The sequence below is a fragment of the Cnephaeus nilssonii genome (assembly GCF_951640355.1).
Source record: "Cnephaeus nilssonii genome assembly, chromosome: X".
Classification (NCBI taxonomy): Eukaryota; Metazoa; Chordata; class Mammalia; order Chiroptera; family Vespertilionidae; genus Cnephaeus; species Cnephaeus nilssonii.
The window spans coordinates 122,787,997-122,802,485 of NC_137071.1; the positions used below are offsets into that span (position 1 = coordinate 122,787,997).

Sequence of the window (14,489 nt, forward strand, 5' to 3'; positions counted from 1 at the left end):
AGGAGAACTAATGACAAACACAATGCTTGTTTAATAAATACTTATCCTTGAATGCTTACTCTCTGCCTGGCACTACTGCTTATTAAGCATTTCAATAATCCTTGAACATAGATACCATTATTATCATCATTTTATTTATTTGTTTTTTAAATAAATTTTTATTTGATTTCAGGGAGGAAGGGAGAGGGAGAGAAAGATAGAAACACCAATGATGAGAGAGAATCATTGATTGGCTGCCTCCTGCACACCCCACACTGGGGATGGAGCCCACAACGTAGACATGTGCCCTGACCTGGAATAGAACCATGACATCCTGTTCATAGGTCGACACTCAACCACTGAGCCACGCTGGCCTGACATTAGTATCCTCATTATTAAGATAAGAAAACTGAAGCTTGAAAGTAAAATATTTAGGAAATAGAATTAATGACTTGGTTATTGGAAGTGAGCAGTGAGGGGGTAAAATGATACCCAGTTTCCTAATGTGGGCAACTGATTGCATGGTTGTGCCAGTCACTGAAATGGGCTGAGAGGAGGAGGAGCAGGTTGTGGGAGAGGGGAGAGTAGACATGTATTAGGCCACTGAATACTATGTTAAGTTTTAGGTGCCTGAAAGAGATGCCCAGCTGTCATTAGATATTTCAGTCTCAGTTACAGGAGTTCTGTCTGGCCTTCCTGTATGTGGGGATAATCAGCATACCGACAACTAAAACAATGGTAATAGTTAAAATCACCCCCAAAAAAGTGTGAAGAGTAAGGAAAAAAAAGAGTCTAGGGCAGAGTCCTATGGAACATGAACGTTTCAAAGGAAAATGAGAAACTGCACAGAAGTGAAAGAGAAACCAGGGGGATGCAACATCTTAGAAAGAGCTAAGAGACTAGAGGGGGCTATGAAGTGAATGTTTGTGCTCTCCACCCAAATTTATATATTTGAGCCCAAATTATCAAGTGATGGTATTTAGAGGTGGGGCCTTTGGAAGGTAATTAGGTCATGAGTGTGGAGCCCTCATGAATGGGATTAGTGCCCTTGTAAAAGATGTGAAAGTGAGGGTGTCTCTCTGCCTTGTGGGGACACAGCAAGAATACAGCAGTCTGCAAGCTGGGAGGCAGGTCCTCACCAGAACCTGAGCATACTGGCACCTGGTCTGGAACTTCCTAGCCTCCCAAACTGTGAGGAATAAATTTCTGTTGTTTAAGCCTTCCGATCTGTGGTCTTTTGTTAAAGCAGCTGGAACTAAGATTTCAAGGAGGAGGGAATAATCTATGCAAAGTCCTGCAGAATCAAGGTATGGTAATGGTCGAAAAGTGTCTATTTGTTTTAGCAACACTGTTAAGAATCTTGACTGGAAAGGAGAGGGGGGAGAAAGACCACAAGGTTAAGTCTATGTGTGTAAGGGGTTTGGAGGGTGTGGGGTTGAGGAAGATGATTTTGGAATATTTTAGATGAGAGAAACTTTTACAGTCTTTAAGTGTTGATAAGAAAAAGCGAATTAGCAGGGAACCATTGAAAAGCCAGGAGACTAAAAGAATTCATCAGTGGAGCTAGACTCAGAGTTGGTAAAAGGGAATGGGGATATAAAAGCAGATGGGGGAGCTTAGATCAAAGTAGAGTAGTAGTGCCCAGCTGGAGGTTGCTCAGTGGTTGAGCATTGACCTATGAACCAGGAGGTCGCAGTTAGATTCCCAGGTTGTGGGCTCAATCCTATTCTCTCTCATCATTGATGTTTCCATCTCTCTCTCCCTCTCCCTTCCTCTCTGAAATCAATAAAAAAATTTTTTTAAGTAGAGTAGTAGTAGTAGCAGTAGTTGTTATCGCAAAAGAATGGGATAAAGGAAGCAGGTCCTCACCAGAGGGTTCCAAAGAGGTTAGAAATTTTTGTGGGTAAATTAGAGGGAATCCCTGCCAAATAAATTCTATTTTGTACGTGTGTACATTACGTGCTGAGACTAAGCAGGCAGTTGGTGGGACAAGATCGGCTCTTCATTTATCCCGCCAACTCAATGCTGGTAGACGCTTTGTGACATTCCATCCTCTCGTTTTCCTGGAAGGAATAGCGCTTGACGTCCGTTAAGCAAGGGATTGACTGAACATGTGACAGTCACTAGGCTATAACCCAGTCTGCAACTACCACTCCCAGAATGCAGTGCGGCTCCTGGGAAGTGCGGGCGGCTGGGAACGCACAGGCCCCACCCCTAAACCCGCTCCCATTGGAGGAACCCTCACATTCCCAGGAGGCCGCGCGCGGGCGGGGCTCCGTACCCGGAAGCTGGCGGCGTCCGGTCCCAGCCTTTCCTGGGAGCCGGGAGTTAGAGACCCTCCGCTGAACCGCGCCCCTCCGTCCGGAGCCCGTGCGCTCTCAGGGGGCGTCCGGCCAGGTAAACGGAGCGGGGCGCTCGGCGGAAGGCGGGGAGCGACAGCGGAGGGAGGGCAGAGATGTGGCCCCGGACGTGCCGGGGTAGAAAGAGGAGGCAGTGCTTAGGGTGACTTGGGCTTCTCCGTCGTCGACAGTTTTGTCAGCCGGGTACAGTTTTGGCGAAGGGAGTGCTACGCCACTGAAAAGGCCGCGAGATAAAAGAGTGTCAGGATGCGTCACATACAGGAGGGGGACAGATGACAACTTGAATTAAGCTGGCATTGAATCTCTCGGCGTCTCTTGAGTTTTCTGAAAACTCCCCCTTGACGCCCTGGCTTTTATGACGTCACTTTCTGCTTCTCCTCCCCATCCTGGGCTCCTACGTGGGTCTCTAGCCCTCCGCGTGCCCATCCTCCACCCCTCAGTGTTGACACTCTTCCTCCTCGGTTCGGTTAGGAACCCTTACTTCCACCCACTATTTTCTCAACGCCAGACATGTGTGGTGTTGTTATTGGCCAATATTTAACAAACTCTGACCCTGTAATAGCTCCTCTGGTACATGCTTTACATCTCCCTCCCCCAAAACACCCCCCGTCAGTTGTCAACCCCTTTTCTGCCTTAATACATTTTCTCAACTACCTGTACCTCCATTGTCCCAGCCATGATCCCAGAGGATAGTGTCATGTTTGGGACTTTCTTTCCCTTTGAAGAGCTGTGTCTGAGAGCACTGACAGCTATTCTGTGTTAGACACTCTTCTAAGTGCAAGGGATATGGCTGGAAACAAGACATAGGAAATCGCTACTCTCAGTAGCTTACATGTTTGGGAACAAAGAATATCAAGATCATGCTATATGGTGGCAGTGGTAGTCCGTGTAACATAAAACAAGTGGTTGACTTGACAGGGTAGGCTACTGTTCCGAGAATGTCAGAGCAATTGGGTTGGGTCTAAGAGCATCACCCAAAAAGAATATTTACAATACCAACAAGAACAGTCTTGGGCTGTGACTAGACTTAAGGCTGTTCATAAACACTTCTTTTCCTCTGTCATATCAACGTCTGTTCTTCACTCTTCTGTCTCCTCCAACGTTATTACATCAGAAGTGGTGGTTTATCTGTCGTTGGTTTATTTCCTCCTCAGACCCAGACAAAAGAGTTGGGGGGTGGATTATTCTCAGATCAACGGCTTTATCTTACGTAGGGAGATAGTTGGTAACAAACATTCTTTTTGCCAGATCCTACTAATAAAGTTATCTATCATTTATAGTATATTTATTTTCCCCATTTTTTGTATAATATATTTTTATTGATTTCAGAGAGGAAGGGAGATGGAGAGAGATAGAAACATCAGTGATGAGAGAGAATCATTGACCAGCTGCCTCCTGCACATCCCACACTGGGGATTGAGCCCGCAACCCGGGCATGTGCCCTTGACCGGAATCGAACTTGTGGCCCTTCAGTCCACAGGCCGATGCTCTTTCCATTGAGCCAAACCGGCCAGGGCTCCCATTGATTTTTGGAGAGAGTGGAAGGGATGAGGAGAGACAGAGAGAGGGAAATATCGATGTGTGAGAGACACATCAATTGGTTGCCTCCCAGGCGCCTGGACTAGACCAGGGCCAGGGATGGAGCCTGCAACTGAAGTACGTGCCCTTGACTGGAATTGAACTTGGGACCCTTCAGTCCTCAGGCCGACACTCTATCCACTGAGCCAAACCAGCTAGAGCTATAGTATATTTAAAACCAAATCATGTTCAGTGTCCGAAATACTTGAGGGAATAGTATATGCCAGGCACTGTGCTGGACACTGAGAACCTAGTGAGGATAAAATAGACACTTTGACCTCCCTCTCAAAGAGAAATAGTTGTAACAGTATACTGAGAAATTTCCTAATATGTAGGCTGACACCTGCATTCTTTTTTATCTTAATCAAGGTGTGATAAACACAAAATTTTAAGAAATCTCCTGAACAGTTGTGTACATTCTTATATTACTCACTCGTTACAATTTATTGCATTGATTTGTCTGTCTGTCTTCCCCATTGTACTATGGCTCCCTTGAGTGTAGAGGTCTTTTTTTTAGTGGTCTTCATATTCAGTGTCTACTACATTGACTGCCACATAGTAAACCTTCAGAACACACGTGTTGAATTGAAATAGAAAAACTATTTGGTCCAATTCAAATTTTTTAACTTACTCGAGACCTTCTTTATATGAGGCCATTAGACATAGCCCCAAACCTTTTCATTAATCAAATGTAGACCATTCAATAATAGATCCCCTTGCAATAATATAAAAAATGATATAGAATACTTTTTTATTTTGGGTTAATCATTACCATGTGTTACGCAATGAATTAATTCTTCCACTTCCTTTTCTGTTTGAACAGTTGGACAGCCTTTATTTATACAGCACATTATTGTATCATTTGGTTTCCACTTCGTACAAGCACATCTTGGAGTATTATTTTCTCCTGAGCGTGAGAAAACGTACCTACTGTCCTTGTTATTCTGCCACATTGTCATTTTCAGAATGTCAGATGAATGTCTCAATTCTTAAGTTTTTTCAATGCAGATATCGTTCCATTGTGAATTGTCACTGTGAAAGATACATTTCATCTTTATAACTGATTATAAAAGCACAACAGAAATTCAAGAGTGCTTGAGTTATTATTGTCATTATGATTTCAGGATATGCCAACCTAAGAGCTGCCAGACATGCTTCCATTACATTAAAAATTAAGCATTGTCATTTTAGGGACCTTCTTGGTACCTGTGACTTCATAATGCAAATGGAGCATTGTGTTGTGTGCCATCACTCATTTATAAGGTATACAAGTCAGTGATCCAGAATATTCATATACATTTTTAATTTTTTAAAAAATATTTTTTATTGATTTCAGAGAGGAAGGGAGAGGGAGAGAGAGACAGATACATCAATGATGAGAGATAAACATCAATCAGCTGCCTCTGCACGCCCCACACTGGGGATCGAACCCGCTACCCGGGCATGTGCCCTGACTGAGAATTGAACCCCAACCTCCTGATTCATAGGTCGATGTGCAACCACTGAGCCATGCCGGCCCGGCTTAAATTTCTTTTAATCCTCATCCAAGGGTATTTTTCCATTGGTTTTTTTTTTTTAGAGAGACTGGAAGGGAGAGACAGAGAAATATCGATGTGAGAGAGAGACATTGATTGGTTGCCTCCCGCATGCACCCTGACCAGGGCCAGGGTTCGAGCCTGCAACCCAGGTATGTGCTGTTGACCAGAATTGAACCCGGGACCCTTCAGTCCATGGGCCGACATTCTATCCACTGAGCCAAACTGGCTAGGGCATACATTTTAAAATTTTATCAAAATAAAAATACAGAATTTAAAAATTTCTCAGAACACATAGACTGGAGTGTGAGAAGCACTGAGCTGGCCTTTTCTCCTCATCAGTTACCTGAAACTCTTCAACCTCCACTTGAAGATACCTCCACGGAGGAGGAGCATTTGCATCAATCCTGTGCTATTTTGTTAGCAATTTTTTACAAATAATAGGCGGTCCCTTAATTACAAATATATATATTCCTAAGGTTTCTTTGTAAGATTATTGTTTGACCCTCTGGATGCAATTTCCTCTATAAACAATGCTACTTATGATGTTTTGGTTGGTATGCCAACCAGTAGCATCTTTTTAATGGACTTCAAGACTTTCACCACAATTTATAATAATAATTCTACAAAACACACACACACACACACAAAACAAACAAACAAACAAACAACAACAAAAAAAACTACATCCAGATTTCTCATTTGGATTTCCTCATAGCATATATTTTTTTCTTTTGGGGGGAATCCTAGCAACTGGAACAAAAATGTTCTTTCCTTGGAAACTTCTAGGCCAGTGGTCGGCAAACTCATTAGTCAACAGAGCCTAATATCAACAGTACAACGATTAAAATTTCTTTTGAGAGCCCAAATTTTTAAACTTAAACTATATAGGCAGATACATTGCTATTAATGTAATCAGGGTACTCCTAAGCTGGCCTTTGCTAAAGACTCAAGGGGCCAAAGAGCCGCATGTGGCTCGCGAGCCGCAGTTTGCCGACCACTGTTCTAGGCTGTAGAAATAGTCCTTCTCTAACTCCAAGCTATGGGAGGTTGCCCTTCTCACCCACTGCTGTAAGGACTCGTACATAAGTAAGGAAAGAGATGGGATAGAGGTTTTGGAGAGGAAAGTGAGGCAAGTTTGGGTGATGTGAATATGTGGAAGGGAGAATAGAAGTGATTTGGGAGGAACGGTTAATCCCTAAGGTGGGGGTTTATTGTGTCCTCAAAGAAGATATGTTGAATCCTGACCCCTGATATCTGTGAGTATGATCTTATTTGGAAGTAGGGTCTTTGCAGTTGTCGTCATTAAGCTGTAAGTTAACATGAGGTCATACTGGAGTAGGTATCCTTTTTTAAAAATGTTTTTTTTATTGATTTCAGAGAGGAAGGGAGAGGGAGAGAGAGAGAGAAACATCAATGATGAGAGAGAATCATTGAACGGCTGCCACCTGCACGCCCCACACTGGGGATCGAGCCCACAACCCGGGCATGTGTCCTGACTAGGACTGAACTGTGACCTCCTGGTTCATAGGGCCACACTCAACCACTGAGCCACACCGGCCTGACTGGAGTAGGTATCCTTATAAGGAGAGAAGAGACACGGAGAATGCCATGTGAAAACGTGGACGGTTTGACTATGGAGGCAGAGACTGAAGTGCTTCAGCTGCCGCCATGGCTTGCCAGCAAAGCACCAGTAGCTAGGAAGAGACAAGGAAGGATTCTCTCCTACCGATTTCAGAGGGACCATGGCCCTGCCAGCATCTTGATTTCAGGCTTCTGAAATCGCTTTAAGCCTTAATACTTCCTGCACTTTTTAGAATGGTCCACAGGAAACTCATACACAATTCCTAGCAGGAATGGAGTAGAATTGGGATGATGGCTGTGGGACTAAGCAAGCAGAGAATAAAAGAATGGAAGAACGGTGAGACGGGGCTTTCCTGTATATCCCATTATCTTCTTCTTTTCTCTCTCTGGCTTATCTTTTCATTCTTTCTCTTCTTAAATATATTTGAATAGCACTCTGTGGTTTATTGGACATTCACTAACTGCTGATAATTAGCAGAGCCAGGTTTTTTTATTTCCAATGCAGTATTATTCCTGTCACAGTTGTTTCTATGATCCCAATACTCATTCAGACATTACGGATTATATTACAAGGGATTACAGTGGGGGGAAGGTGAGACTGGATGATAGGTAGGTTTTTTTAAATATATTTTTATTGATTTCAGAGAGGAAGGGAGAGGGCTGGAGAGATAGAAACATCAATGATGAGAGAGAATCATTGATTGGCTGCCTCCTGCACACCCCACACTGGGGATCGAGCCTGCAACCTGGGCATGTGCCCTGACCAGGAATTGAACCATGACCTCCTGGTTCATAGGTCAACGCTCAGCCACTGAGCCACACTGGCCCAGTGATAGGTGGGGTTTTTAGCAGTATAGGAGCGAGTAAGACATTCCTATTAGTGACATATGAGAGGAAAGTAAAGTTTGTTGCTATGTACTCAGTGTTCAGCAGTCAGGCATTTTTTAAATTGAGGATTGCTTTTATTGACTAAAACACTGCTTCCCTGTAACTGATATCCATTGTTCTTAGTTATAATCCCAATAACGCGCCCTGTTCCAGGTGACTGTACTTTTAGATCAACTCGAAGACTGCTGTCACATTCCCTCTAAGTCTTCTCTTTCTCTTGTGAAAGATTTCTAGTTCCTCTGGCCATTCTGAAGTGATACAATCTCCAGGTCCCTCGCCCATACCGTTGCCCTTCCGTGCATTCTTGAAATACTATACCCAGAACTGAACTCGGTATTCCACTGGTGTTCTAACTACCACCGAGTACAATGGCAGTAGTACTTGAAGAGATCAAGATACCCTGTTTCTGAATGTAATTGAAGATTACATATGCTTTTGAAGCAATTACCTCATGTCGGTTCATAATGAACTTAGGGTCCACGAAGACACTGGATGTTTCTGTGTGGTTGCCAAACTCAGTTTTCTTCTTCCAGCTGCTAAGGGACCGAGCCTGCTCCTTTTCCATCTCTGTGTGTCAGGAACCATACGATTCTTCATCTCTGTTTCTCTTTGTGTTTTTGTTCCACTCCATGGCGTGTCTCGTTGACCCTAACCAATGACCTCCTTCCTTACAAAATTTCAGTGACTGTTTTAGAGTCATCATACTGTGCATCAGTGAACACAGCCAGGATATGACACTTGTCCTTCTTGAAGCTTTCTTTCCCCTTGGTTTCCAAGCCACCACGCTCTTCTGGCTTTTCTTTCACTTACCCAGTCGTATGTATGTATGTATGTATGTATGTATGTATGTATGTATTTCAGAGAGGGAGAGAGAGGTAGAAACATCAGTGATGAGAGAGAATCATCAATCGGCTGCCTCCTGCACACCCCACACTGAGGACTGAGCCCACAACCCAGCCATGTGCCCTGACCAGGAATCGAACTGGGACCTCCTGGTTCATGGGTTGATGCTCAACCACTGAGCCACAAGGACCGGGCCCCAGTCTTCTTTGTGGATCCCTATTCACCTATCTTTCCCTCAGCTATTTGTTGCATCTTGGGGTTTATCTTTGGTTTTCCCTCAATTTTGGTGTGCCTTTGCTTCTTTTTTCTACTTTGTTTTGTTTCTTTAAAAACATTTTTTTTTAGAGAGAGAGAGAGAAACATTGATTGGTGGACCCCTTCCCTTCCCCCCCCCCACCCCCCCGCACGCGCCTCAACCTGAGATCAAACCCGCAACCTAGGTATGCGCCCTGATTGGGAATCCAACTGCCACCTTTTGGTGTTATGGGACGACACTCAACCAGCTGAGCCGCACCGGCCAGGGCTGTTTTGTTTCTTGCATGCAATGTGTCTTCAGCAAATAAATCATGTTGAAAATGGCAGGTCTGGATCAGCTCATCTAGGGATAAGAGTGCAGAACCAATCCCCGTGGAAATTCAACATTTAGAGGTAAACTAGAGGAGGTGGACTAGCAAGATGACAGGAGAGCCAGGCATATAGGAGAATTTCAAGAAAGAGGGCTTAGTCCACGGTGCTGACTGTTCTGGGAGGTCAAGTGAGGTGAGAATAGAGAAGTTACCACCAAATTTTGCAACAGAGAGGCAGTTGGTGATCTTAGCAAGCACCGTTTTATGGAGTGTTGAGGACAAAAGCCAGAATATAGTAAGTTGGAGAGTTAAAAGGAGGTAGAGAAGCAGAGAGAGTGTGTAGATTATGATTTTTAAAAATGGAGTAATATTTGGAGAATGTTACAGGGTCAGTTGAGGTTTTTCTTTTTTACTTTTTCCCCCCAGAAACACTCCTTTCATTCTTATTTATTTTCCTGTTGTTGTTAATCCTCCCGAGGATATTTTTCCAGTGATTTTTAGAAAGAATGGAAGGGACTGGGAGAGATACAGAAAGAGAGACATCAATGTGAGAGAGACATATCTATTGGTTGCCTCCCGCATGCGCCCCGACCAGGGATAGAGGTTGAGCCTCCCAGAGAGGCATGTGCCCTTGACCAGAATTGAACTCGGGGACCCCTCGGTCCACGGGCCGGCGCTCTATCCACTGAGCCAAATGGGCTAGGGCCAGTTGAGTTTTTTAGAATTGAAGGATATAACATGAAAAGGGATTCAGAAATTATAACTTGCTCCCTATTGTAAGGAGAAATCCAAAAAGGAGATGATCTGTCTGTGTGCTATCCTTCGGGGCTAGGATTCCAAGAAGGAATCGGGGTCGGTCTCTGACGTCAAGCACTTTATATCTGTTGCTGTGTTTCACAAAATTCGGCTGTATGAATCACCTGCATCCAGGCAGGCTGGTATTAGATACATATTCGAGGCCCCGCATCAGTCCTACTGAATCAGAACTGCAGGGGATACTGCCAAGAATGTGAAATTTTAACAAGTGACGCTTCCCCTGCCACCTAAGATGACTCATGCACTGCAGTGTGAGAAGCACTGGCTTATGGGATGAAACTGAACATAACAAACAGCATTAGGTTGAAGAGTTCGTTGAAGGCTGGGAAGGCAGTTTTTGGCATCCCTTTTTATAAGTTTATAATATTAGATAAGACAAACTGGGCTGTTATAGAGGAAAGCAATGCTACAAATACATAAATAGGAGAAAAATCATCTTAAACACCTGCTGCGTTGTTTTCGAAATGCTTTGTTTCTGAAGGATAATTTAAAGAAGCACTCCGCTCCTATGGAAGGTTGCTTGTTTTCAGTTCGTTTTTATTATGGGTAATTAATGCCTTTCTAGTAGAGGCAGTATACATAGGGGGTAAGATTGTGGCTTTTAGAGCCATACTGCCTGGATTTAAATCCCAACTCTATCACTTCCCAGCTCTTTAATTTGGGGCAAATTATATAAGTCATCTATAGTTCAGTTTCTTCATTTTAATGTAAGTTTCATAATAGTGCATCATTTCATTGATGTGAGGACCAAATGAGCTAATATTGGTAAAATGCTTAAAATGGTGCCTAGCACATAATAAGCCCCTAATAAATGTGGGCTATTATTTTTTTATTGTCTAAAGTTTTACAATATGGGCTATTATTATTGTTCATAGGTATCTTTAGGAATCTAGAGTCTAACTTCTGTTGAACTATTTCCCAAGGATACATTTTCAGGATGGTATTATTGAATTAAAGGATGAAGACGTCTTTATGTCCCTTTGATATCTATGGTCATCACTTTTTAAAGGGTGATATGAATTTGTGCTGTATAATTTACAAATGCAACCTATCCATAAATGTAAGGTATATGTGTTGTATCATGTATACATCACCTTGTATATATATATATATATATATATATATATATATATATATATATATATACTGTGTGTGTGTGTGTGTGTGTGTGTGTGTGTATGTATTTTTTGGTATCCGATCCTATATAATAAAAGGCTAATATGCAAATCAACCAAACGGTGGAACAACTGGTCGCTATGACACCCACTGACCACCAGGGGACAGACGCTCAATGCAGGAGCTGCCCCCTGGTGATCAGTGCGCTCCCACGGGGGAGCACCACTCAGCCAGAAGCCGGGCTCATGGCTGGTGAGCACAGCGCTAAGGATGTCCAACTGACGGCTTAGGCCCACTCCCCTAAGCTGTCAGTTGGACATCCCCCGAGGGCTCCTGGACTGCGAGAGGGCACAAGCCAGACTGAGGGACCCCCCAATGCATGAATCTCCTGCACCAGGCCTCTAGTGTCTATATATCTATGCATATCAGCATGGTTTAGGCCAGGCGTCCTCAAACTACAGCCCGCAGGCCACATGCGGGTATTTTTGCCGTTTTGTTTTTTTTACTTCAAAATAAGATAAGTGCAGTGTGCACAGGAATTTGTTCATAGTTTTTTTAAAACTATAGTCTGGCCCTCCAACGGTCTGAGGGACAGTGAACTGGCCCCCTGTTTAAAAAGTTTGAGGACCCCTGGTTTAGGTTGTAAGCTTTTACAAGATGGTGATCCTTTTTAAATATATTTTTATTGATTTCAGAGAGGAAGGAGGAGAGAGAGAAACATCAGTGATAAAAAGAATCATTGATCGGCTGCCTCCTGCACACCCCCTACTATGGATTCAGCCCACAACCCAGGCATGTGCCCTGACCAGGAATCAAACCATGACCTCCTGGTTCGAAGGTCGACGCTCTTGTTAAGCCTGTAATTAAGTCTGTTATATTTAATGTTATAGTGTCTTGGTCAATACTGTCTCCAGGAAGATGTTGATAAATGATACTGAGTTACTTTTGAAAGATCATATCAAAGGAACTAGAAGCCTGGTGCACGAAATTCGTGCATGGGGGGCGGGGTCCCTCAGCCCAGCCTGCACCCTCTCCAATCCGGGACCCCTTAGGGGATGTCTGACTGCCGGTTTAGGCACGATCCCTCTCGCAGTCCAGGACCACTGGCTCCTAACCACTCACCTGCCTGCCTTCCTAATACCGCTAACTGCTCCCCTGCCTGCCTGATCACCTCTAACCACCTCTGCCTGCCTGCCTGCCTGCCTGCCTACCTGCCTGGTCACCCCTAACGGCCCTCCCCTGCTGGCCTGTTCGCCCCCAACATGCATATGGCTGGGGTCCCTCAGCCTGGCCTGTGCCCTCTCGCAGTCCGGGAGCCCTTGGGGGATGTCCTCGGGGGAGCGAGCCTAAACCAGCAGTCAGACATCCTTAGCTCTGCTACACCACTGCTGCGCTTGCCGGCCATGAGCCCAGCTCTTAGCTTCTGGCTGAGCGGCACTCCCCCTGTGGGAGTGCACTGACCACCAGGAGGCAGCTCCTACATTGAGCGTCTACACCCTGGTGATCAGTGTGCGTCATAGCAACTGGTTGTTCCACCGTTTGGTCAATTTGCATATTAGCCTTTTATTATATAGGATATTCTAAGTTTTGTGTCTTTTTTCCCCTTTGATAGATTAAAGCCATGGCCATTCTTTTTGCTGTTGTGGCCAGAGGAACCACCATTCTTGCCAAACATGCTTGGTGTGGAGGAAACTTCCTGGAGGTGACGGAGCAGATTCTGGCTAAGATACCTTCTGAAAATAACAAACTAACATACTCACATGGCAGGTGAGTTCTGCTCAGCCTGGGTAAAGGGTGAAAGAAGTGAATTCTGTTATTATAATCAGGACAGCATAAAACTAGGAAAGAAACTGCTTAGTAGATAATTTGAATAAGCTGACAGACCCGTAACCTTTACCAGCTTAGAACATGTCAATTTCTATTAATTATAAATTTAACTTATAATTATTTTATTCTATCATTTGAAGTGATTTAATATTTTAAAGAAAGAAAAGGAAATGTGAGATGTAAAAATGATGTTGTTATAGAGCTCTAAGCTATGTGAAACTTGATACAGATAAGATATATATTTATTTTTTAAAATATATTTTTATTGATTTCTGAGAGGAAGGGAGAGGGAGTGAGAGATAGAAACATCAATGATGAGAGAGAATCATTGATTGGCTGCCTCCTGCACGGCCCCCACTGGGGATTGAACCCGCAACCCGGGCATGTGCCCTGACTGGGAATGGAACATTGACCTCCTGGTTCATAGGTTGATGCTCAAACACTGACTCACACTGGCCAGGCTGTCTTCTTTTTTTTAATTGTTGACAGTATTACAGATGTCCCTCATTCCCACCCTTTGCCCCTGCACCCAGCTTCTTCTAGAAACCCCTGAACTCCAAGCTGGGCCAGGTGCCCCCCCCCTTTTTTATTGATTTCAGAGAGAGAGAGAAACATCAGTGATGAGAGAGAATCATTGTTCGACAGCCTCCTGCACACCCCTTAATGGGGATCGAGCCGCAACCCAGGCATGTGCCCTTGACCCATATTGAACCCGGGACCCTTCAGTCCACAGGCCAATGCTCTATCCACTGAGCCAAACCAGCTACGGCCAGGTCCCCCTTTTTGTGTGTCTCCGTAGAATCCTGGGTTTATTCATATTGTAACACTTACTGTATTATAATTACAATCTTTATCTTTTGTCTCTGTCCCCTTGATAGCAGGGACCATCCCTCATCTCCTTTTGTTCTCTTTGCACCAAGTTCCTCCCAAGGGTGATTTAGGAGAAATACATTTTGTAGGGAAAAGGATGACTTCCATTTTGGATGTGAGTTTAAGTTGTCTATGGGACATCCGGTTGGATATGTCTACTAGACAGTAGCATATGCAGACCTAGAACTCAGGAGATAGGTCAGATTTAGGAGTAGTCATCACAATTGTGGTAGCCGAAAACAAACATCAACAATAAAACATGCGAGTGGATGCTGCTCTTCAGGGAGCATGTGTGAGGAAAGCAGGGGCTGAGGATGCTAGAAAACTCACTAGAGAAGGAAAGAGACGACTACATAAACTAGGCCAGCCTGCTGTCAAGAAAATCTAGTAGAGAGAAAGCACTTTCCAGAAAAAGGAAGTGGTCACCACTAGCAAATGTTTCAGAGAGCGCCACTGGATACAGCAATGTGGAAGTCATCGGTGGAGTTGATGTGAACAGTTTCAGAGCAGTGGAGGAAGACATTTTG

General features: G+C 44.0%; 1 protein-coding gene across 1 annotated transcript in view; it reads left to right on the top strand.

Annotated features, from left to right (window-relative positions):
- Positions 1-2,239: 2,239 nt before the first annotated feature.
- VAMP7 (vesicle associated membrane protein 7) overlaps positions 2,240-14,489 on the top strand; it is a 36,226-nt gene continuing 23,976 nt past the window's right edge. The window contains exons 1-2 of the mRNA XM_079765038.1: positions 2,240-2,376; positions 12,878-13,032. Of these exons, the coding sequence (XP_079621164.1) occupies positions 12,887-13,032 (146 nt within the window). The 5' untranslated portion in view covers positions 2,240-2,376; positions 12,878-12,886. The remainder of the gene's footprint in view (positions 2,377-12,877; positions 13,033-14,489) is intronic.